The 24577-nt window shown below is 39.4% G+C and overlaps 1 protein-coding gene across 4 annotated transcripts in view; it reads right to left on the bottom strand.

The window, feature by feature from the left end:
• LRBA (LPS responsive beige-like anchor protein) overlaps positions 1-24577 on the bottom strand; it is a 654576-nt gene that overhangs the window by 5588 nt on the left and 624411 nt on the right. For all 4 annotated transcript variants that reach the window (XM_061584671.1, XM_061584674.1, XM_061584673.1 and 1 more), the window contains exons 54-55: positions 11575-11676; positions 9990-10186 (exon numbers count right to left, since the gene is read on the bottom strand). In XM_061584671.1, coding sequence (XP_061440655.1) covers positions 9990-10186; positions 11575-11676 — 299 coding nt within the window. The remainder of the gene's footprint in view (positions 1-9989; positions 10187-11574; positions 11677-24577) is intronic.

Raw genomic sequence — 24577 nt, 5'->3', positions numbered from 1 at the left:
CTGGCTGCCCATTTGCTACCTGGCCAAGTTCAAGGTTCTAGTTTTGGCGTACAAAGCCCTATACAGCTTGGGACCAGGGTACCTGAAAGACCGTCTTACCCCTTATATGCCCAGTCGATCACTGCGCTCTGCAGGTAAGGGCCTCCTGCAGATACCATCTTATCAGAAAGTTCGTTCTGCACAATATAGGAAATGGACCTTTAGTGTGGTGGCACCTACCCTGTGGAATTCCCTCCCTTTGAATATTAGGCAGGCACCATCTCTGCTATCTTTTTGGCGCCTTTTGAAGACTTTCCTCTTTCAACAAGCCTTTTAAGTTGAAACCTACACCCAGTCTGCATCTGTGTCAGAATTGTTTAATATGTTTTTTAATAATGTTTTAACCCTTTTTTAAAGTTGTTTTTTTTAAAATGTTTTTAATGCTGTTTTGTTTTGATGTATTTTAAGATCTGTTTTTATGTTTTAAAGTGTTTTAGTGCTTTGTTTGCCGCCCTGGGCTCCTGCTGGGAGGAAGGGCGGGATACAGATTGAATAAATAAATAAATAAACAGCAAACATGATTTTTCAAAGGGAATGCTATCCCATCAAGAATAGATTGAATCCTTATTCCACAGTCCATCTCCCTCCTGACCAGAAGCACCTCTGTCTTGTCTGGATTAAGCTTGAATTTATTTATTTATTTATTGAATTTATATCCCACCCTTCCTCCCAGAAGGAGCCCAGGGCAGCAAACAAAAACATCAATAGTACTCTAAAACATCTTAAAAACAGAATACTTTCAAACATTAAAACATCTTAAAAACATTTTTTTAAAAAAACTTTAAAAACAGCTTTCATCAAGCACCTTACTGCCTCTAAGGGTCAATTCAGGACATCACTAGGTTTGTTGGTACCTAATGAAAAGAAATTGCCTGTGTGCCATTTTCATTTTGTTGTCAACACATTCCAGTCTGATTCATGTTTGATGCTTGGCCATTGCATCTTTGACATTTTTCTCTTTTTTGTTTGACGTTTCAGCGCCAGGCTTTCTTCCCAGATAGATAATCTGCTTCATCCAAGAACTTCTGAAATGCCACTGTTTGCTCGAGCACTTTGCCCAAAAATGGAAAATTTGAAACCTCAAAGTAATTATTCAGCTTAGTGGGATCCAGAGAGGGTTTTTAAAACAACAACAACAGAGGTTTCCCAACAGCCATCTTATGGCTGGATAGAACTATACGGTCCTCTTAGGAGGCATTTACCACTTCCCTTTCCCATTCAGCCAAGTCTCATATGGCTGCTTTAATCAGCCAGGAAGGGCAAGGGTCAAGCATGCATGTGGTTGATCTTTTACTTCCAAGGATCTTGTGCATATCCTTGGGCAACATAAATGGAAAAGTCCTGGTAGCTATGTAGAAAATACAAAAGGAAGGCATCAGCATGCTTGGTAGTAAAAATGGTTTTTGGGGGAACTGAGGGAGCAACTCCCCCCCCAAAACAAACAAACAAACCAGCCCCATAGGGACTGAGCATGATTAGTGGGTTCAGTTGTTTTACAGCCAGTTGTCTCCCTTTCTTCTTTCTGGTGTGAGACCTAACAATTACCCTTATTATATAGTGTAGTTTATTCAGAATCTCCAAAAAGAAGAATTGAGTGAATGTTGTTACAGGATAGAAACAGACTCATTGTTCTGCTGGTTCCAGTGCATCTCCACCTTTCTCTTCTGAAAATGGGCATACGATGCTAGTCAAACCCCACCCCTTTTTACTGTAAAACCTGGTCGGATCAGCTTGAGTGTGTTTTATTTTTTAAAAAATCCGCTTCAGTCAGATTTTGCAACTGATTGACAGACTAACCCATTACCCCCCCAGATGTGGCTAATGGAAATGTTTTGCTGTAGGCAACAAGTGTGTTCACAGCCATAGTTTACTACCTAAATCCAAACAACTGCAACTAGTTCCATGCACCCAAAGTAAGTCTGTATTTCTCAAAACAGTAGTTCCCCATATCACTTGGAAACACTGCTTTTGAAACATTGGAGAAGCTTAAAAGCAGTGTTTATCATATGACATTAAGGTCTGCTGTTCAAAGAGCCTCACTGGATGCATTTGTGTGCCCCTGAGCACACTTAATTGGCTCTTTAGATCCCAGCCATTCAGGATAGAATTCACAGCTCAGTTAGCAATATTGTAAGAGTGCCCATAATTCTTCATTTCTTAATTATAAAGCCACGAGAGTGGCTGTATACTTTAGCCAGTGTGGGTTTTTCACATTCCGCAATGTTAAATCAAAAATACCTCCGTGCCATTCTGATGCTTCCCATAAGCTCATTTCAAAACAAAACTACAAAACTTATTGTTCTGAACTCAGAAACACTTGCTTAACAACCCTCTCAATTTTCATGGCGATACACAAAACAGTCAGAGAGAATAGACCAAAGTCTAAAAAGAGAGGAAAAAAACCCAGAGCCCTTTTGGACTTTTTTCTCTGAGTTCTCATAATCTGTTGAAATTCATTAAAAATCAGCCATATTCACAGAGTACCTGTAATCCTAATACTGACCTTGCCCCATACTCTGACCTTCATCTTCTGCAGTTTAAAAGTTTAAAAAATGCCTGGCTGATTTTTAATTAATTTAAGAAATTTTGGCTGGCAGCCTATGATAACGTGGGGCATGCTCAGTAAGAACCAACTGTCAGTGTTCTAAATGCCAGACTCACAGCTGCTGGGCTTGCCTAATCAGGGGGCCACACCCACACCAGACTTTGATTTCACTTGAGACAGTCATGGCTTTCCTCAGAGAATCCTGGGAAGTGTAGTTTGTGAAGGGTGCTGAGGGAGACTCCTGTTCCACTGAGAGAGCTCCAGCGGCCAGACTGGTTTAACAGTCAGCCACTCTGATTGAAGGTCTGTGAGGGGAACAGGGCATCTCCTAGCAACTCTCAGCACCCTTCACTAACTACACTTCCCAGGATTCTTTGAGAGAAGCCATGACTGTCCAAAGTGAAATAAAGGCCTGGTGCGGATGTGGCCAGGGACAGCTTTGGTTTAAATTTGAGTGGGAGGCTACATGTGCCTGCTGTAGAATAAAAAGGTGGGGGGAAGCCTTAAAAAGTATGATACTGTTCACAATGTTTTCCTTTTGGAAAGGAAAGGGGCTTCCCTTCTGCAGAGTGCTCACTCACCCAATATCCTCCCCCTCACCTCCCTGCCCCTTCCCTGGGTCAGTGTTGGACTATGACCTGGGAGACCAGAGTTCGAATCCCCACACAGCCATGAAGCTGACTGGGTGACCTTGGGCCAGTTACTGCTTCTCAGCCTCAGAAGAAGGTAATGGTGAAACCACCTCTGAATACCGTTTACCATGAAAACCCTATTCAAAGGGTCGCCATAAGTCTGGTCGACTTGAAGGCAGTCCATTTCCATTGGCAAACATGATTGCATCAAAATAAATCCCATTGAACTCAAAAAGTATGCAAATGATCAAACCCTCCCTTCCTTCTCCCTCCTATCCTCCCCTCCCTCTTGCCCCTTCCCTCTCTCTTCCTTTGCCCCTCCCTCCTCATCCCCGTCCAATCCCCTTCCCCCTCCTCCCCATGGTCAGTTTTACCTATCTTAGGGAAGTAAATACCATTGAACTCTATAAGCATGCAGATAATCAAACCTCCCCTGCCCCCCTCCAATACGCTCCTTCCCCTTCCCACTCCCACCTCTCCTCCCCCATGGTCAGTTTTTCCTATCCTAACCAAGATTGCATAGGATTCAATAAGCATGCAAATGATCAGACCTGCTTTCCCCCTCCTTCCCCTCTCCTCTCCCTCCTCCCCTCCCCTCTTCATTCTCTCTCGTTCCCTGCCCACTCCAGCCCCCCTCCCCCTCCAGTCAGTTTTGCCTATCCTAAGCATGAATGCACGGGAGCAAATCGCACTGAATTCAATAAACATGCAAATGATGAAACCTGTCCTCCACCCCTCCCCCTCCTGCCTGCTCCCCTCCCAGTCCTCGCCTCTGCATTTCCTCTCCTCCTCCTCCCCTCCCCATCCTCTGTGGTCAGTTTCACCTATCCTAAGCATGATTGTGGGGGAGTAAATCCCATTGAACTCTATAAGCATGCAAATGATCAATCCATTCTCAGCAAACTTGGACAGGATCCCATTTCTTACCTCCCGGATTAAAAAGCAGGGAAATTCACGAACAGGCAAAAAACCTTGCGGTTTAAGAACGTAGCTATAGCCCACAGCTATTTCTATCAAACTTTAAAAAGCAGGGAAATTGGGCAGCTATAGTGAATGCACCAGGGGAGCAAGAGACCTGAACTCCTCTCTGAGATATTGTACTGCCCTACAAATTGGTCAAAATGCAAACACCATTTGGGTTGGTCTTTCACAGTCCAATCCACTTCCTGTGTAGCTTGGAAAAATTTGGTAACATGTGCCTCTGAGCATATGGTGAGTGGTGGCAACACCTGCAATCAGCCCAAATAATAGAAAGAAGACATGTGCTGTGCTGATCTTGTTTTAGCAGGGAAGAAGCAACATTATTATTAAGACAGTTGATATAGTTCAGATGGTTTAAACATAGCGGGCTGAAAACATGCATCCTCTTTTTTCCAACAGCCAGAGTCATTGCTGAAGTAGCAACATATTGGAATCACTCTGATTTTATATCAAACTGCAGCTTCAGATTCAACTGTTAATGCACTCAAAATAGAAATAGAACATAACCTCCAATTTGAAACATAAAAAGGCTGTCTTCACCAGCATATGACACTGACCAATAAAAAGGCTTTGAAATTAATATAAATAAATTTGACACAGATTTCTAGGATGAATAATGAGGGAAATAAAATGTTCTAGTTTAGATTCTCTGTAGAAACATTAGTAACACAGGAAAGAAGCAAAGTAAGAAGAACACCAACAAACATACAAAAATAAAATTCTCTATCTTTGGAGATGGCAGGTGTTGCCACCACTCATAATGATAGAAATAGCTGTGGGCTATAGGTACGTTCTTAAACCACAAGGTTTTTTGCCTATTAGTGAATTTTCTTTAGTCAGACTCCCCTTTAGTTTCTTGATCAAATGATTTCAAGCCCTTAATTTAAATAAAAAATAATTTACTACACCTGCTTACGCAAACCTATTTACATATAGTATGCAAACAGTCATAAAGCATAGTGCATTTTCTATTATAAACTCTAGGGAAAGAAAGCTGGTAACTATCTTTTTGTGGAGAAATGTAGTTTTCAAAATAATAATCATAATAAAAATGAAGTTTTGAGTTTAGCCAAATATACACTGTGCTATGCACACTGTATTTCAATCATGGGATTTAAGTAGTTAATTGACTTGTTAAAGTAAAAGAAATTGTTAACTTTAGCTAGTTAGATTTTTCAGCAGTCAACATTTACTATTTTTTTAGAGATAAGCATTAAGTTCTTTAAAAGTATAAATTTTAAAAAAAATGAGATCAGCCTTTCCCACAATTTCCCCTGACACAGCCACTCTATACTGAACAATATTTCTTTAGTGAAACCCTATGACTTCTTGTTTGAGATGCAGAGAGTAGAGTGGCTTTCTATGAGATATGGTCTCTTAGGAACTACAAGTCATGGAGTTCCTTAGTTTATGCTGGCATTGTCAGCTCACTTGCAGAGGTCAACAGGGCAACCAAACAGCCACAGAAGAGGGAACAAGCGTAAGCAGAGACATTGATCCCGGAGCCATTTCTGATGTCGTTTCTGTTGATATGTGACTAAATAGGCTAATAAACTTGTAAATTAAGTATAGCTTATCAGAGATACGTGCAATGGTTTTGTGATATGAATTCTATCAGAAGTCTGGATATTTTTAGTGTACTGCTAAGTTCCTAAAATAACAATAATAATTTCATACTAAAACACGTGCATCTCAATTTTTCTTTCTTGAAATAAATGTGTGTGTTTTAACATGAATGTTAAAAGTGCCTCCTTGCATGACAAAGAAGTCCTCTTTTGAATTTACCTCAAGTGAAAACTGAACCTTAAAAAAATGTCCTGCGCCTCTTAATTTAAATTTGATTTTCAATCTAATTTTGATTTCAGACACTTTCATTATTTCTAATTCACATGTATTTCATACACGTTTGTGGCCTTTTGAGTAATGAAAACAACTTTCACTTGTCATCTGACTATAAATGTCAGGGCAACATTACATATACCAGAATACCCAGAAATATGCATAAAGAATCTCACATGGAGAGAGTGGGCAGGACTAAGCATTGGTATTGGTATAATGTCATTCTCAGAACAATATTACATTGTCTTCAGATAAAGCAAGATGAATTCAAGTAAACTAGAGTGTTTCTGTGACCTTATTCAGCCACTCACTAAATCTGAAAATTAAACATAACACTAATAACTAACTCAGTGTTTCATGTATTTTTCCCAGATCAACATAGCTTTTAGCTAGTAACTCTTTTTCACTTATTTTTCTACTAGCTGAAAGTGGAAATATGTTACTTTAAAGTTAACTCATATTAACCTGAGAGGCTGCTACCTTCTACATTTATCTACAATTTTTAAATAACTTTTCACAAACATTCAATTTCATAAATGGAATTATGGAAAATAAAAATGTTTCCCATGATTGCTATAATGTTTTAAGCCAAATCCATAAAAAATAGAATAATCAAAACCCATCACTTAGTACAAGCTACAGTATGTATAAATTGTGATTTCTTATTACAAGTCCCAAAGATGTGCTACACATTTTTCACATAATAAACTATATTTGTACTTAGAATCTAAGCACATCAGGTGCGCTATACATGAATAGATGATAATGCAGACAGGGGGAAGGCTGATGAAGCTGAAGCAGTAATTTTTTAAAAAGAAAATGCTGTACTTGTGATATCTAATAAACCAAATACAATTACTAAAAAGATTATTCATTATAAGCAAAATCAATATCCATTTTTTCCTCATTTCACAAATGGCAATCTCCTAAGGGTATTTTTGAAATTGCAGTGAACACCATGACAAATAATTATTTGCTACAGTTATAAAATTCATCTGATGAAAATCCATTAACCTTATGGTTATGGTTCACTTGGATATTATACTGGAGGCTTTTTATCAGAGAAATGCTATATTAAAAGGCAAATTAAAGCCATTAATCTTTAACTTTTCTTCTACCAATGAATTAAGCGGATTTCTGTGCTCTTGATTAAATAAAATATGGGATTTATAGTTTTACTAATAGATGTGGCATTTTACTGAGTCACCTAGATGTGAATGAGAAAAACACTGACACAAAGATAGATTTCCCTCCCTTTCAGCAAAGGGGTAGTAGCCAAGTTTGTCAAGATTTCAGTTTCATAACATTGCCCTCAGGAGTTAGTAAATAAAGGATTCACTTGCTCTCTAGAAATGGTCTAGAGAATATAAGAATTTAAAGTTCTGGCGTTGTCTCACTATGAAAGTAATTTGGTCTTCTACCAAGTGGTAACCTAATGATAGCTTAACTTTCTTTCAATATATAGTTCAGATGATGTGCAAATAATCCTCCAATACATACAATTTAAGATATGCTCCATATTCATTTATTTCTGACACACTCACTTGAACAATCACAAAACTCTGATTCTTGAGAGACCATTATTCTTACAAAGCAGGCCTGTCAGCATGACATTGGTATAAAGCAGCAAGGGCCTGTTAGATACTTCACTTTTCAAAACAGACTCAGTAAAGAAAAATAAATTGGCTCCTTTGGGCAGAATAGCATACTGGCTTTGTTTAGGATAGAATAACTTTAGTTCTCTGGACTGCCTGCCTACTTAGATTTAAGTTACTCATTAAGATATCTAAACAGTGCAAGGCAGATCTGCTGTGATATCCTGTTAGCTTAAGTTCCACTGAGCAATACAATATTTAAAACAAAAACAGGTGAAAAGTGTTGATTAGGCTCTGAGTATATCCAGACAGCCTAAAAGTTCTCTTGGTAGCATTTTTTTTTGGGGGGGGGGTTACTTGTATACAAGACAGTAAATTAGAAGATTATACTGTCTGAATAAAAAAACTGAAAGCTTCGGATTTGTCAACTCCTGCAAGCCAAGCCCTCAGATACATAAAGTATACAGAACAATTTGAATGAGGAACTAACTTTTTATTTCCTCCACACACACATTTTCAACCAGCATCAGACTATGAAACTGTTGGATTCCAGCACCTGTGGGCAGAGACATTTTGAACACTCTTGTTTTAATCATCCTGTTGCCACTTTCCTTGCAGCATGATAAAGTACAGAAGCTCAGGGGAAAAGACTGTGGATTGTTTGAATCCAAGCGGGACTGCTGGGGGAAAATAATGGCTTGGTTTGTGTGTATTGCTGGCCTTTAGAGAGTAGAATTTCCATTGCATAAAGCAACATTACCAAAACTTTCGGAATGGCAAACACTACAAAAATTGTTTTAGCCATCAAGGGATTGTGAGATATTTTACAGATTTACTGGCCTAGCTGACAACATAATCACAACAGAAAGTGACACATTATCAACCACAGTTATGGTAAGAAAAAGAAGTAAAAACACTATGTACTAGAGGGCTATTGTAACAAAACCACAAACACTGGACTGTAAACTATGAAAGGTGTGTTAAATATAAAGTATGAATTTATGTACATTTAGTACACCTGGACATGTGGAGTAAGTTACAAGTATGCTTACAAGCACTTCCCCATATAATTATACCTGCAAATAATTAGAGAATGATCCTTCTCTACACAAGGACATAGCACCTGCACACACAACATCCGTACAGAGTTCATCAGAATGCTATTTTCTGTCTTCCACCTTGTGCGTGCACAAAGACATGATTGAGAACAATAAAGTCTATACTTGCCTCCCATATCACGAATTCTGCAGCAAACAGAGGGCTGGACAGCAGACATGTGTACAAGCATCCCATGCCATGCTCTGGCAAGCCAGGATAATGATGAAACAGAACTCTTTTGAGTCTGTTGTATAGACATTGTGCCCTCTTGTAACAAAGGACCATGCCCTTATTTCAAGGGGTGGAAACGATCCACATGATCTCATGTTTAAATTACTGTACTGTGTGCTATGCTGGGCTGCCCTTGAAGACCATCTGCAACTATTGCAGAATGCTCCTTCATGATTTGTGCCTTGGCATGTGGTCATGTAACACCAATATTGGAGGATCTGCACTGACTGCCTTTTTGTTATGAGGCCAAATTTAAGGTTGTAGCACTTGTTTTTAATACCCTTCATGGGGCTACTTGTTGAAACATCTTCGTCCATATAATCCTTCCTGGGCCCTGAAACTGGCTATCCCACAGATTCACCATCCCAGCCTGTTGGATGGTGACCTATATGTGAGTTTTGTGTGTTATGGCTCTCCAATGGTAGAATATGATACCTCTGGAAACTTGGACAGTAGAGACCCTGATGGGCTTCCATCATCAAGTAAAAACATTGTTATTCTCCCAGGCATTTGAGGTGAACCAGTGAGATCACCTTCTCTTTTTAATATTTTTAGGCTATTGTTATTATATGTCAGGTGTGGGGCAAATAGAGACACAACTGGATTGTCTGCATGAGCAGAAAACAGGAATGAACTCCTTGTGCATCACCTGATGGGTGGGGAGTTCAATCCTGCTTTCTGCAAGGTTTGTGCACCCAAACCAAACAGGACTGAACTCTGCACATCAGCTGATGAGCAGAGAGTTCAGTCATGCTTGGTTAGCATTGCTTGCCCACCCAGTGGGCCAACTTTGAAAGGTGGGTGTGGCAACCCACTTGTTAATCTCCTGACATCAATATGACATCAAATGATTGACAAGTGGATGGTCCTGCCCACCTGCCAAAGTTGGCCTATGGGGTAAGGTGCAAAAGATAAAGATGTATATGTTTAGATCTTCATTCTACTTTACTTTTTCTAATTACTGCCAAGACATTAAAATATAAAACTTCCAAAATATAAACAAATGACAATGCAGCTAAAAATGCTCACCCTTATATTGTCATCGGTTTCCATAGTGGCTTGTAGTTTCCCATTCACACTGAATACACAGAAATGACCATTGTCATAGTATATGACACAGTGGCCCTCTCTTGATGCCTGGATAAGTTTTGCTTTCAAACAGTTCTCAGGTGCTTCTAATGTCCTCAGTAGATCTCCATTCATAGAATGTATGAGACATGGTCCTTCTGATGAGAGGAGGAAAAAAGGTAAAGCCATCAGATCGTTGACATTTGCTTTTTCTAGAGATGCTAGCAAAGTAGGTCTGGCTTCGATTGTAACAGGGAAAAAATCATTTCCCGTCTCCCTAGACCAGCCTTTCCCAACTAGTGGGCCACCAGATGTTGTTGGACCACAACTTCCATCAGCCTCAGCCAGCATTGCCAATGGTCAGGAAAGATGGGAATTGTGGTCCAACAATATCTGGTGGCCCACTAGTTGGGAAACGCTGCCCTAGACCAATGTCTACAAGTTAATCCAGGGGTTCCCACAACTGTGATCTGTGGATTACAAGCTTCATTCAGTGGTCCACAACATGTCTACATTAAATATTCACATTGATTTTTAACTGTACTGCTTCTTTTATCTCTTATATTAGAATCTTATGGAATACAAACTAATAACAATAGAGTACAATATCAGAAACAAAAGAAGCAATAAAAATCATACAGCGTCTAGCACAGTGCATTACAATTGCTATAAGAAGCACAAAAATCATTGCGTCCATCAGCAATTTTCAAGTAGTCTGTGGGGGGGAAAGTTGGGGAACCACTGAATTAATCCATTAGTTCTCAAAAGCAGAAACTGTATTCCTAAGCCAAGACCACTAGAGTGCAGTGGTTAGGATGTTTGACTAAAACAAGGAACAACCAGGTTCAACTCCTCACAGCTCACTAGGTAAACTTAGCCAATCACACACACTCTCAGCCTAGCTACCTCACAGGGCTGCTGTGAGGATAAAATTGGGTGGAAATATGCACACTGCACTAACTCCTTGAACGAAGGGTGAGAGAAAATGTTATGAATAAATTGAGTTATCATGACACTTCAGCAGTGTCTAAGAGAATTAGCTTATTTTCCCACAGTGCAAACAGAAAGGAAGGAAAATTATTTTCCTGAGGGACTCACACCTAGCCTGGGAGGTGATTTGTGGACAAGCACTGTCCACAATATTGACACAAATGACACTTCATTGTCTAAATACATTCTGAATACAAAATCTATGTGAGAAACCCAGTGTCCATTTCTATTGAAAGATAAAACACATATGACATAATTTACATTGTAGCACTGGTGGTCTCCAAACAGAGGTCAGGACATGAGGGAAAACATGTCTCCTGACAATTAGACATAGTTAGGCTCTACAAAAGCAGGATGTGGGAGTCATAATGGAATGGGAAAATGTAACATTTCTGCTGTCTAGTAATTTTGAAAAGCTAAGCAAAACAAAAGAACAAGTATCAAAAGAGAAAATCTGTAACAAAAATAATTTTAACATTAACATCCTAAAGAATATTGATCTTTAGCTATAAAGGGGAAAAAGTGAAGTTTCAGAAAAGACTGCAGCAAAATCTACCTTTAGAACCACTTATTACCAGGCCAAGTTCAGCACAAATTGAAGCACAGGTAATCTCATAGTCATGTCCTGTCAAGATAGCTCGAGGCGTGGCAGATTCACCTTCAACGGGAAACAAAAAGATTCCTTAGTCACAGATAATTATTGTGTTGTGATATTTATTCATGTCATATACTGTTGCTTATCAGCAAGTACACAACACAGTTCTAGTTACCTAAGATAAAATGTACACAATGGATTTTTTTTTAACACAGGAGACTCAGTTCAGATTATTACAGAGAAACCCTTACATATAAGATGTTCATGTGTAGGGGTTCCTCTACAGGACACACAGTCATCACAGATTGGACTACCCTGGTCATGTGATGTTATGGGTGAGGCCAGCAGCCCAGCCCACTCCTACTTCAATGTGCAAGCGCCCATGTAGTGCATGAACAGAACGCAGTGGATGAACAGAACTTTTATTTCAATACATTATGTACCATGAGAGCACTTTGACTACTGAACTATCAGAGTTAAATAAGCTGGAGAACATCGGCATGAACCAATGTACAGGGCAAAGGCATCATTCTTTTACCTACTCATATCAGCCGGATCTTAATCACAATATCTGCTGCCAAAAAACATGCATTTTTTTAAAAAAATTATGATGTCCTTCAGCACTTCCAGGTAATCACAGTTTAAGAACCAGTGTTCTATTACAACACATTTTCTTTTTTTACTATTACAGTCCAATTATTTCAAGGAGGAGCTCTTTTCACTAATAAAACTTACAGATTTGAGGAGTAAGTTTCAATAAGGATATTCCTGCATTGTTAAGTGAAATTACATTATTTTCTCCCTTTAATGTAAAATACATGTTTAGGAGCAAAGAAAGCTGCCTTACATTTATTACTGAATTTAAATCCTGGCCTTCAAGGGCAGCTAACGCGTAAGCAATAAAACATCTAAAACAATCCAATACAGATGCAGACTGGGAAAGATCTCGACTTAAAAGACAGCCAGTGTGGTGTACTGGTTAGAGTGCTGAACTAGGCCTTTGGAGACCAAGATTCAAATCCCCACTCAGCCATGAAGCTCACTGGGTGACCTTGGGCCAGTCACTGCCTCTCCACCTAACCTACCTCACAGGGTTCTTGTGGGGATCAAATCAGGAAGGGGAGAACCATGTGCAGCACACTGAACTCCTTGAAGAAAAGGTGGGATATAAATGAAATAAAATAAAATAAAAGGCTTGTTATACCAAGGCATATCATTGGTTCATCTAGCTCAGTATTTTCTATACCAGGTATAGAGTAGCATGGTCACAGCCATCACTGCCAGAGGTCAGAGGTGGTGAGCACTGTAGTCCCAACAACATACGGAAGGCCATAGGTTCCCTGTCCCTTGTCTACACTGACCGGCAGTGAATCTCCAAACTCTTTTCCATCCCTACCTGGAGGTCCACACAATGAACCTGGGACTTTTCTATACAAAATATGAGTTGTGTCACAAGTTACAGTGTTTTCCCCATGCTAGATATCTCAGATATCTGGTGCTGATATGTGTAGTTTTTAAATCACAATTAATTTGCACTTGTAACAAAGAAAATAATCCAGCCAAGTTATTTGACTTCTGTTCCGGATACAGGATACAAATCAATTTATATCCCTCCCCCAAAATAAGATATCAATGTGAATCCAAGATCCAAGAAAACAATTAAACTAGGTCAAAGAGCCCATGGGGGCTTTAGCTTTTATAGAGCAATAACCACTTCTGGACAAGTGAATAGGGAACTCCTTGCATGCTTTGGGAGGGAGGGGAAGTTCCATGAGGAGATCAAAGCTGACATCCAGAGAGGCTTGGCTCAAGGCATTATGCTCCCTAAAGCAAAGGAAAAGATGCACCCTCACACCCTCCCTCAGCTGTACATGTACAGGTGGTACAGACAGGTCAGGGTTGTGTGCTTGGCTTCCCAATGCTAAGCATTGCTGCCACTTAGCAAGAGAGGGAGGGGCAAGGAGCAGGAATCTCAGTGCCTTGCCCTTCCCCCTCTCAGTAAGCGGCAGTGATGCTTGGCCTTGGGAAGCCAGGTATGCATCACAATCCTGCCTGTGCCACCTGGCTACTGGCTGCACAGAAAGTAATAGGCCTGGCAGTTGAATTTTACTTCAACTCTGGAAACAGAATAACATCCTCCATTGTACCTAAGGGCATTTGTGGGATGTCTGATGTGTGGCACACAGCACTTTGCTCTCCAGCTGAGGTGAATGGCCAAAGTTCTTAGGAGGAACGGCTGGGGGAGGGGGCTGACACTGTATCTGTCACCTGAGGCAACTGATAGGGCTGGCCCTGCGTCATGCAAGGAGCTACTGAATCAGAGAAGTATCATAGCTCAGTGGTAGAGCACATGCTTTTGCATGCAGATGGCTCCAGGTTCAATCCCTAGCATCTCCAGTTAAAAGCAGATGACATGAAATACCCCTGCCTGACCTGGTAAAATGAGGCAGCTTCCTATGAAGGTATAATACATATCCTATTGGAATACAGAACATAACTTCAATTGGTTTTAATGGACCAGGAACACAAACTCAGATTTCAAATTATGTTTTTATTCTACAGTATGCTAAATAGACTAATTTCATTTTACCGAGAAAGGCGCTTATTTGAAAAAAAGAAAGCACAGTACTTTCCAGCTGCTCAAAGACCTCCTTCAAACTACACAATTTTAAAATAGCAACCATAAATTTTAAAAAGCTTTTAATTCATGGAAGATTTGGCAAAACACACTAAAATCCAGGAAGTATGGAAGACAGTCCGGGAGGGGTGGTGGAGGAAATCATATTAAAAGCCTAAGAGCAGGAACCCTACTATATCTCCTTATGTTTATTAGGCATTGCTTAGGTGACTGTGAACAGTCACTATGCTTTCAGAAATAAACTGGGTCCACTAAACTTTCTTCATGCAGGACACAGCTTAAAGTAATTTTAAAAATAATAATTTTGAGTACAAACATGGATGTACATGGTTTAACCGAAAAGCCTTCATTTAACCTACAATAGTACTAATTGCTGTAGAAAGTTTACTGATTATACAGCCACAGGAGCGGCTGTATACTATAGCCAACATGGATTTTTCGCATTCCATAATGTTAAATTGAAAATACCCCCATGCCATTCTGATGCTTCCCATAACCTCATTTCAAAACAAAACCTTACGACACTTATAGTCCTGAACTCAGAAACGCTTGCTTAACAACCATCTAAATTTTCATGACGATACACAAAACAGTCAGAGATAACTGAGAGTTCAAAGTGTAAAAAGAGAGAGAGAAAAACAGACCCTTTTGGACTTTTTTTCTGTCAGAGTTCTCATAATTTGTTGAAATTAATTAAAAATCAGCCATGTTCACAGAGTGCCTGTAATCTTATTACTGACCTTGCCCATACTCTGACCTTCATCATCTGCAGTTTAAAAGTTTAAAAAATGCCTAGCTGAGTTTTAATTAATTTAAGAAATTTAGCATTGAAGTCAATGATAAGCCCAGGCATGCTCAGCAAGAACCAACTGTCAAGTGTTCTAAAAGCAAGACTCACAGCTTTTTGGCTTGGCTAATCAGGGAGCCACACCCACACCACACCTTTATATCACTTTAGACAGTCCTGGCTTCTCCCAAAGAATCCTGGGAAGTGTAGTTTGTGAAGGGTGCTGAAATTGAGACTCCTATTCCCCTGACAGAGCTCAAGTGACCAGAGTGGTTTAATAGTCAGCCACTCTAATTGAAGCTCTGCGAGGGGAACAGGGCATCTCCTAGCAGCTCTCAGCATCCTTCACTAACTACACTTCCCAGGATTCTTTGGGGGAAGCCATGACTGCCTAAAGTGGAATAAAGGACTGTTGTGTATGTGGTCAGTGACAACTTTGGTTTAAATGGAGTGGGAGACTACATGTGCCTGCTGTAGAATAAAAAGGTGAGGGAAATGCTGAAAAAGAATGATACTGTTCACAATGTTTTCATTTTGGTTGGAAAGGGGCTTCCCCTCTGTCAAGGGCTCGCCCACCCAATCTCCTCCCCTCCCCCTCCCTCCCTACCCCTGCCCCAGAACAGTTTCACCTATCCTAAGCATGATTGCACAGGAGTAAATCCCACTGAACTCAAAAAGCATGCAAATGATCAAACCTGCCCTCCCCTCCTCCTTCCTCCTATCTCCTTCCTCTTGCCCCTTCCTTCCCCCTCCACATCCCCTTCCAATCCCCTCATTCCCCTCCCCTCTCCCATCCTCCCCCTCCCCCATGGTCAGTTTTACCTATCTTAAGCATGATTATACATGAGTAAATCCCACTGAACTCAATAAGCATGCAAATGATCAAACCTGCCCTCCTCTTCCCCTCCCTCTCTTGCCTGCTCCCATGCCCCTCTGCCCTTCCTCCTCCTCCCCTCCCCATCCCCTGTGGCCACTTTCACCTATCCTATGCATGATTGCAAAGGAGTAAATCCCACTAAACTCAATAAGCATGCAAATAATCAATTCTCAGCAAACTTGCACAGGATCTCATTTCTTACCTCCCAGATTAAAAAGCAGAGAAATTCAATAATAGGCAAAACACCTTGCAGTTTAAGAATGTGCCTATAGGCAACAGATATTTCTATCAAACTTTAAAAAACAGGGAAATTGGGCAGCTATAGCGAATGCACCAGGGGAGCAGGAGACGTGGCCTCTTCTCTGAGATATTGTACTGCTCTACTAATTTCTAAAAATGTGAACACAATTTGTGTTGGTCTTTCACAGTCCAATCCACTTGCTGTGTAGCTTGGAAGAATTTGGTAACAGGTGCTTCTGAGCATATGGTGAGTGGTGGCAATACCTGCAATTGGCCCAAATAACAGAAACAAGGCATTGCTGTGCTGATCTTGTTTTAGCAGGGAAGAAGCAACAATATTAGGACAGTTGATATATTTCAGATGGTCACTTGAAATATGTTTGATTGACTTTCCAATTTTAGTGAAGTTTCCTATAGTAAATCATTTTCTTTTGCTTCTGTTTCTGTGAATATGTGAAGTATAGCAACACTTTGCATAATTTACACAAAAAAAACCTCTAAAAGCATTTGTGGAATAATTGCACTGACTATTCTGTAGAATAGCTTCCAGTGGACATCAGGAGTGTCTCAGTTTGCAGAAGATGAAACAGTGGGAGGTGAAATATATTCTAGCAAAATTCTAGGTGTGCTCTATGTTTTTAATTGATCATGCCCACCTTTTCTTAAGTGGAGTGGTTTAAGCATAGCAGGCTGAAAGCATGCAACGTGGGCAGGCCAAGTTGGTTTTTCCAGTAGCTAGAATAATTGCTTAAGTAGCAACATTTTGTAATCAGTCTGATTTTACATCAAACTGCAGTTTCAGATTCAACTGTTAATGCGCCCAAAATAGAAATAGAGCATAACCTCCAGTTTGAAACACAAAAGGCTGTCTTCACCATCATATTACATTGACTAATAAAAAGTCTTTGAAATTAATAAAAATAAATTTGACAAAGATTTGTAGGATGAATAATGAGAGAAATATAATTTTCTAGGTTAGATTCTCTGTAGAAACAGTAGTAACACAGGAAAGAAGCAAAGTAAGAAGAACACCAACATACAACATAAAAAAATGCAATTCTCCGTCTTTGGAGATGGCAGGTGTTGCCACCACTCACCATATGCTCAGAGGCACGTTACCAAATTCCTCCAAGCTACACAGCAAGTGGATTGGACTGTGAAAGACCAACCCAAATTGCATTTTGAGAAATTTGTAGGGCAGTACGATATCTCAGAGAGGAGGTCAGGTCTCCTGTTCCCCTGGTGCATTCACTATAGCTGCCCAATTTCCCTGCTTTTTAAAATTTGATAGAAATATCTGTTGGCTATAAATACGTTCTTAAACCGCAAGGGTTTTTTTTGCCTATTAGTGAATATGTATCTAAGATCATATAGTTGAGTTTCATTTTGGGTCTTTTTACTTCCATGGCATGATGAACTTTGATAACACTGTCCCTGTGTGTGCTGAATCTATGAATGTAAATAGTTTCTAGGAGCTAAGTAGAGCTAGTTTGAGAGCAATTTATAGCTCATTCCTTAGGGCTTGGATCAGATATTGTAAAAGGGCCACAGGATGATGCAGCCACTGTTTCCATATTATTCTCTTTCACATGAAGAATGATAGCATGCTTATCCATCATGAACATGACAACTTAAGGCTACTCCTCACATTTCCTTTTTTTTATACTGGAAAAAATAAACCAATTGACGGATGTATTCCCTCATTGGGAATTTTCCCTAGGCCAGACAGAGAGGTCTGGAAGGTCACGTTTGGTCCACAGGCCTGAGGCTCCTCACCCTTGCCATAAAGTATAAGAAGGGTGAACTGTCCAGTTCCAAATGGCAGTAAGATCAGGCATTCACTATGGGCCTATGGCCTGCAAATGACAGTGCTGCCATTTTCACTGAGTACAGAGGACCCAGGAGTACATTGAGTTTGCATGCTCTGCTTTTTCTAGATTAAGGAGGCCCACTTGGCTGAGGGCCCCAAAAATCCAAAAGTCAGCTCTGACCATAATTCCATTATTGGCACAAACACACACAAGTGTATAAAGGGCAAAGGAATAACGGTCTCATCCAGAGAAATATAGGAAACATAGACATCCTCTACCATTCTGAACTTAGATAATATGAAAGGGGTCATGGGACAATTCACATATGAGTGGCATTTGGATAGGGTTAGAGGGTGTAGGCTAAATAATGTTGCAGTGTCAAGCATTCAAATGTAAAAACTTCAAAACAAATAAATAAAATATAGGTTAAAAAACATATAACATCAGGCACAATCCCAAAGGTCATATATGTAACTAAGTGTCTGGACTACTTCCAATTTTCTCATGCAATTCCCTCATGACTGCAATATTAATTTCTGCACATCAAAAATGTTCTTTGAGTTGTTACCAGTTTAGTAGTTTTGTATTTCAAATATGTATAATTTAGATGCACATATTCATTAATAAAATAAACTCTATAATTTTAACATAGGCCAGCTGCACTAATTTAGCAATGATGTGTTTAAAAGCCTATTGAAAGTTTGTCTTCCCTTCCTGCTCTGCATCAATATGCCTTATAGAACATGGATCCTTTGAAAAGTCAGACTGATTCCTTTGATAAAAATGTTAAGCATTTAGGAGTCTTCATGCTTCTTATTCTTCCAGATAATGGTATCAACACAGAAGCTGACCGTAGAGCAGAAGAGATTTCTTTTAAAAGCTTTTAAATTCTTAGTACTTCAGAAGATTGTCATGGTTTTCAATAAAGCAAAAGGATTTTTTTTTTTTTTAGGGCACCACTTCAAACTTTTCTGAACTATTTTTTGGGGAAACTGGCTTCTATGCCTTCTTTGAAATCCCAGGGAAGTGACTTCAAAGAAAGGCAAGGCTTTGTCCCTTAAGCAGGTTTACGACCACTGATCCAATCTTTAACAAAGGCCTAAAAAGAATGTTGAGTACATCTTTATGGAGATCCTTAAAGGAAGATGAACAAGTCAAATTAAATTAAAGCTAGTCCAAATCTTGTACTAATATCTAGAACTGTTTTGCAGATTTACTTTGTACAACACTATATTTTAACACTATCTCAAGTTCATTGTTAAAACTTTACTTAAAACTTGAACTTGATATTTTACACAGTGTGCACAGCACAACAAAGAGCGTAACTAACAAAACAGATACATTACTCTACCCCAAGAGTTAAGGGAACACAAATCAGTTCTACAGAGTTCTTTTTTCTCCTCCTAATGGTTCGCATAAGCTGTCTTACAGAAGTAAAGCAAAGAAATTTTCAGGAGGTAAAATGATACTGCATGGTTCTGCAAGACTATAGTAATATTGTACTAGAAAAAATGGAAATTACTTGGAAACAGCTCTTTAAAAAAGCTCTAAAATTTTCTTGAGAGTCTGTTCCTTGCTTAATCATGAACAACTGTATTGCTGCTATTTCATTCTACTAAAGAAAGGTAAAGGTGTCCCCGTACTTATAGTGTGAGTCATTTCCGACTCTTAGGGTGACGTCTTGCGACGTTTACTAGGCAGACCATATATATGGGGTGGGTTTGCCAGTTTCTTTCCCGACCATTCTTTACTCCCCAGCATATGCCGGGTACTCATTTTACCGACCACAGATGGATGGAAGGCTGAGTGGACCTCGACCCCTTTTACCGGAGATTCGACTTCCTCCTTCCATTGGAATCGAAATCCAGCCATGAGCAGATCTTTGGCTGTGTTACTGCCGCTTACCACTCTGAGCCACGGAGGATCTACTAAGGATTATTCTACTAAGCTTTAGTTTAATAGTAAAAAAGTAAAAGAGAATCTTGTTAGACAACTAAATATAAAAACTAGTCCATATATTTTACCCAATTAAATCAATTCAGCAAACTCTTTATGAATACTGACTTCCAACTTATATTTTATCTACAAATCACTTTTTTTAACTTTAGCAACTTTTTCTAAAACAAGCATAACGACTCTGATTATTATTTAAAGCTAAAGCGTGGAATGCCATGAATCCATTTAAACTGCTGTGTGTATACAGCCTAAGTCAAGGAACACAAACTATGAGCATAGGAGGGAAAACTGGTCTGTTATTGCTCTATTGGGGTCCCTCTGTATATTCTGAATGTTTTAAATTTGATCTAGGAACTGAAAGCATGTGTATTAATACCACCGACTTTTAAATATGAATCATAATTATATACTGTATAGCTGGTTCAAGAACATTGGTAAACCTGCATAAGTAAAATTATACTTATAAAACATCACAGACATAGTATTCTGCAAACCTATTATGTGATTTTTTTTAAAAAAGAACGGGATAAAAATGATCTGGGGAAAAAAGAACTGTGAAGTTTGCTTTGTATAATCTGAAATTGGATATACTGTGTATTCCACTTAATATTATGGGATTTTATTGTATATATTTGTATTCTTTGTTGTATACCGCCCAGAGAGCTATGCTAGTGGGGTGGTATAAAAATTTAACAAATAAATAAATAAATAAATAAATATAAATGCTAATGTAATAAATCAAATAATAAAGAAATAATAATGTTGGCTGTGATAATTTGACTGAAGGTAACTTTAAACCATATTGTGAGTCTAAAGAATACAGGTTTGGATATTACTTATTACTAATTTAGATTGTTTTTAGTCAGAGGAATATAAAAGGCCTGCTAGTATGTATTCTGTTTGCTTTCACAGACCCTTTTTGTTCTGATACAGAAAGTTAAAAGCACCAGTTTAAAAGTAAGAACAGGTGTAAAACCTCAAACATTGCATCAACATTTTAATATCTGTAGATTTTAAAGAACTGATGCACCGTATGTGGTCTTATGCTCAGTTTTTCTTTCTGAATTCATTCATTGTTCCTGTCTCTTAAGATAAGAGAAATTAATTAAGGAATTACTCTGAAACTTCCTATCTTGTCCCACTGAAAGAAGAATATTACTTACAAAAAAAGGTAGACAAAGTGGATCTATGGTGACTATGGAGGGCACATTCTTCATTTCATTATTTATTTATTTATGGCATTTATGTGCTACTTAATTATTAGAATTTCTAAGCCACGTACATATTGTTATTCCATCGCCATAATTACGTGGGAAAACTCTAACTTGAATAAAATCAGGTAAATAAATTTTATATATTAATCCTATTACTCCAATTGTACACATATGGTACATATTATATTTTTATCCATTCACCATATGAATATTATTCCTTTTACAACATCAGCCATTGGCTACAAGCAGTAAACAGAGCCTTGTTTTGCCTGGAACACAAAGGTCTGCATTACATCATGGAGCACTAAACCATCTTGGTCCTGGAGAATTTCATGTGTATCATTTCAGTGACACCTGAGCTTGAACACAGCAGCACTGAAACGCTGCTCTCCATCTAATTTAAAACATAACTAGTGTGTTGGTACTCTATTGTGCCAACTACCATTATAGTTGTGACTGAGGTGGAAAGGGGTGGGTGATTTTCCCACCCAGTTTATATTCCAGATGAATACTTTTAAGAAAGATGTATACCGTACATAACTCTGAAATATGACTGGAAGTCGGAGAATGTATTTAATTGTAACAAACAGCAACTGGATCATTTTTGAAAAATAGATATGGGAGGAGCTTTCCTACTGTGAACAAGTGAGTTATGGGGACATGAAATGATCCCTGCACCCAAGTGTGGGAGCAACCCTTTCCGTGAAGGACATACAGTAAGTATATAATCTAGAAATATGTTATCAAAAGTCACCTCCACCCACATTACATTCCTGATTAAAAAACAAACTACAAAAGCCAGAAAATGAAATAAACTCATAATAAAGGGATCCTATTTATTCTTACAATTCTGCAATCAAGGGATCCTATTTATTCTTACAATTCTGCAATATGATTCAGCACTTATGTTTCCCTTCTCGCACACTTTCTCCATTCATTTATTTTTCAAACTATATAAAGGGGGGCATGTGTCCTACTTTAGCACAGTCCTCCATTTGAAGGCATCCTCTGTTTGAAAGACTGTCCAATCCAAATCTGGTTTAAATATAAAGGGTTGTATTCAACTATGTCCTACTCAGAACAGACCCACTGAAATTAATGAACATAAGCTAGTCATGTCCATTAACTTCAGTGGGTCTATTCTGTGTAGGACCACCAAAAGAACCATAAGGTAGAACAAAGCCTGGAAGTTGCCCATCAAGAATTAGTATCTGGACAGCAGACTGGGCAGGCTTATAGGTCACCTGGTCACAGCCCTCCCCATTATGGTGAGATGTATTGCAATTTTATTTAAATTTCAAGATCCCTAAACTTGCATTTAAACATATAATTAACATATACAAATGTCATACAACTCTGTTTTGTCCAGTACATTTACTATTTTTGACAATGCAGAAGTATCCACCTTAATATCCCATGCAAGTAAAGTAATGCTCAAGATTCTACAACAAAGGCTCTTACCATATATGGAGTGAGAAATGCCAGACATGCAAGCTGAATGTAGAAAAGACATTTGGTCTTACCATAAAACAGTTTTCTCTATGCATGCCAAAAGCTGATCTCAGGTGGGCAGCTACCTCCACCTAGTGGTTGAAGGCAGAAGAGTGCTAAAGAGTGTGGGTTTTTTTACAAGGACTTGTAAGGACTTGCAGCTCCTTATTTCAGTTTTTGATAACAAGTCAACCAACAGGAGGAAAGAACAAAGAGAAATAATAGGAACCATCGACATGAAACAGGGGACAACAGCAAAACAGCTGGGCTGATGAGAATGCTGCCGATGTGGCTGCTGCAAGGAAGTACCAGCTCTTGCTGATAGTGGAAAGTAGACAGTACTTTAGGACGAAAAGAAGGGACAGTACATAGGACTACTCTATCCTTATGAAACACACATAAATTCTTGTCAACAGAAAGAGCATTCTACTCAGACACTCTCTGGGCCGAAGTAATGGCCACAAGGAACAAGACCTTAAAGGATAGATTTGTGTGTTGCCTTCCTCATGGGCACAAGCCACACTGCGGGTCTTATGGGGGCTAAGGGCTGTAATAATAGCTGGGCCAGGTGCTGACGAGCTGCAGGGAGCAAATAAGCTTCCCCTGCGGCTGGAGCGTCCTGCTGAGGCCTTCCGCGGGTGAGAGGATGGAGGAGGGGATGGCAGGCGTTCGGCATCCTGAGGAGCATGCTGCAAGAGGCGTCCCCACTCACGCTGTGAAAAGAGGAGGCTGGTCGGGTGATTGCTGGTAGGCAGGTACAGACGTGCCTGAGAAATGAGGCTGGGGGGGGAGTCCAACAAAGAAGACAGTGGTCTCACAACCGAAGCGGTGAGGCAGCTGCTTGGCGGTCGTCTCAGCGCTGCCGTGAAGTCTCAGGGAGGGAAACGTAAAATGGCACCCCCCTTTTTTTGTTTTCAACAAGACACACGTAGGAAAACAGTAAAGGAAGGAAAAGATACAGACACACAATAGGAAAAAAACACCAGAGAGGAGCTAGATCAACCGTTCTTGGTGGAAGGCAGAAGAGAAACTGAGTAGGAAGTCCTTGTAAAAGAACCACAACTCTTTAGTACTCTTTTGCCTTCAACTGCTAGGTGGAGCTAGCTACCCACCTGAGATCAGCTTTTCCATGCACAGGAGAAAAGGAAGAGGCACCAGAGGTTGTATCGCAAACATAATTTGGATAATGGAACACACCAAGGAATTTCAGAAGGAAATCACCCTGTGCTTTATAGATTACAGCAAAGCCTTTGATTGTGTAGATCATGAAAAACTATGGAATGCTTTAAAAGAAATGGGGTACCACAGCATCTGATTATCCTGATGTGCAACCTATACTCTGGACAAGAGGCTACTGTAAGGATAGTATATGGATAAACCGATTGGTTCCCAGTCGGAAAGGGAGTGAGACAGGGGTGTATTTTATCACCCTGTTTGTTTAATATATATGCAGAACATATCATATGGAAAGCAGGATTGGACCAGGATGAAGGAGGTGTGAAAACTGGAGGGAGAAATATTAATAATTTAAGATATGCAGATGATACCATACTCTTAGCAGAAACCAGTAATGATTTGAAATTAATGCTGACGAAAGTTAAAGAGGAAAGCACAAAAGCAGGACTACAGCTGAATGTCAAGAAGACTAAAGCAAAGACAACAGAAGAAGAGGTTGACGAGGACATTGAACTTGTCAAGGATTATCAATACTTTGGCACAGTCATTAACCAAAATGGAGACAACAGTCAAGAAATTAGAAGAAGGCTAGGACTGGGGAGGACAGCTATGAGAGAACTAGAAAAGGTCCTCAAATGCAAAGATGTATCACTGAACCTTGAAGCTTTGCACATACCATGGACTGCAAAAAAGACAAAAAATTGGGTGTTAGAACAAATTAAACCAGAACTACCACTAGAAGCTAAAATGATGAAACTGAGGTTATCATACTTT

The sequence above is a fragment of the Rhineura floridana genome, chromosome 9, assembly GCF_030035675.1.
Source record: "Rhineura floridana isolate rRhiFlo1 chromosome 9, rRhiFlo1.hap2, whole genome shotgun sequence".
NCBI classification, from domain to species: Eukaryota; Metazoa; Chordata; class Lepidosauria; order Squamata; family Rhineuridae; genus Rhineura; species Rhineura floridana.
The sequence above is the reverse complement of the archived record's forward strand: the minus strand, read 5'-3'. Positions and strand labels throughout refer to the sequence as shown.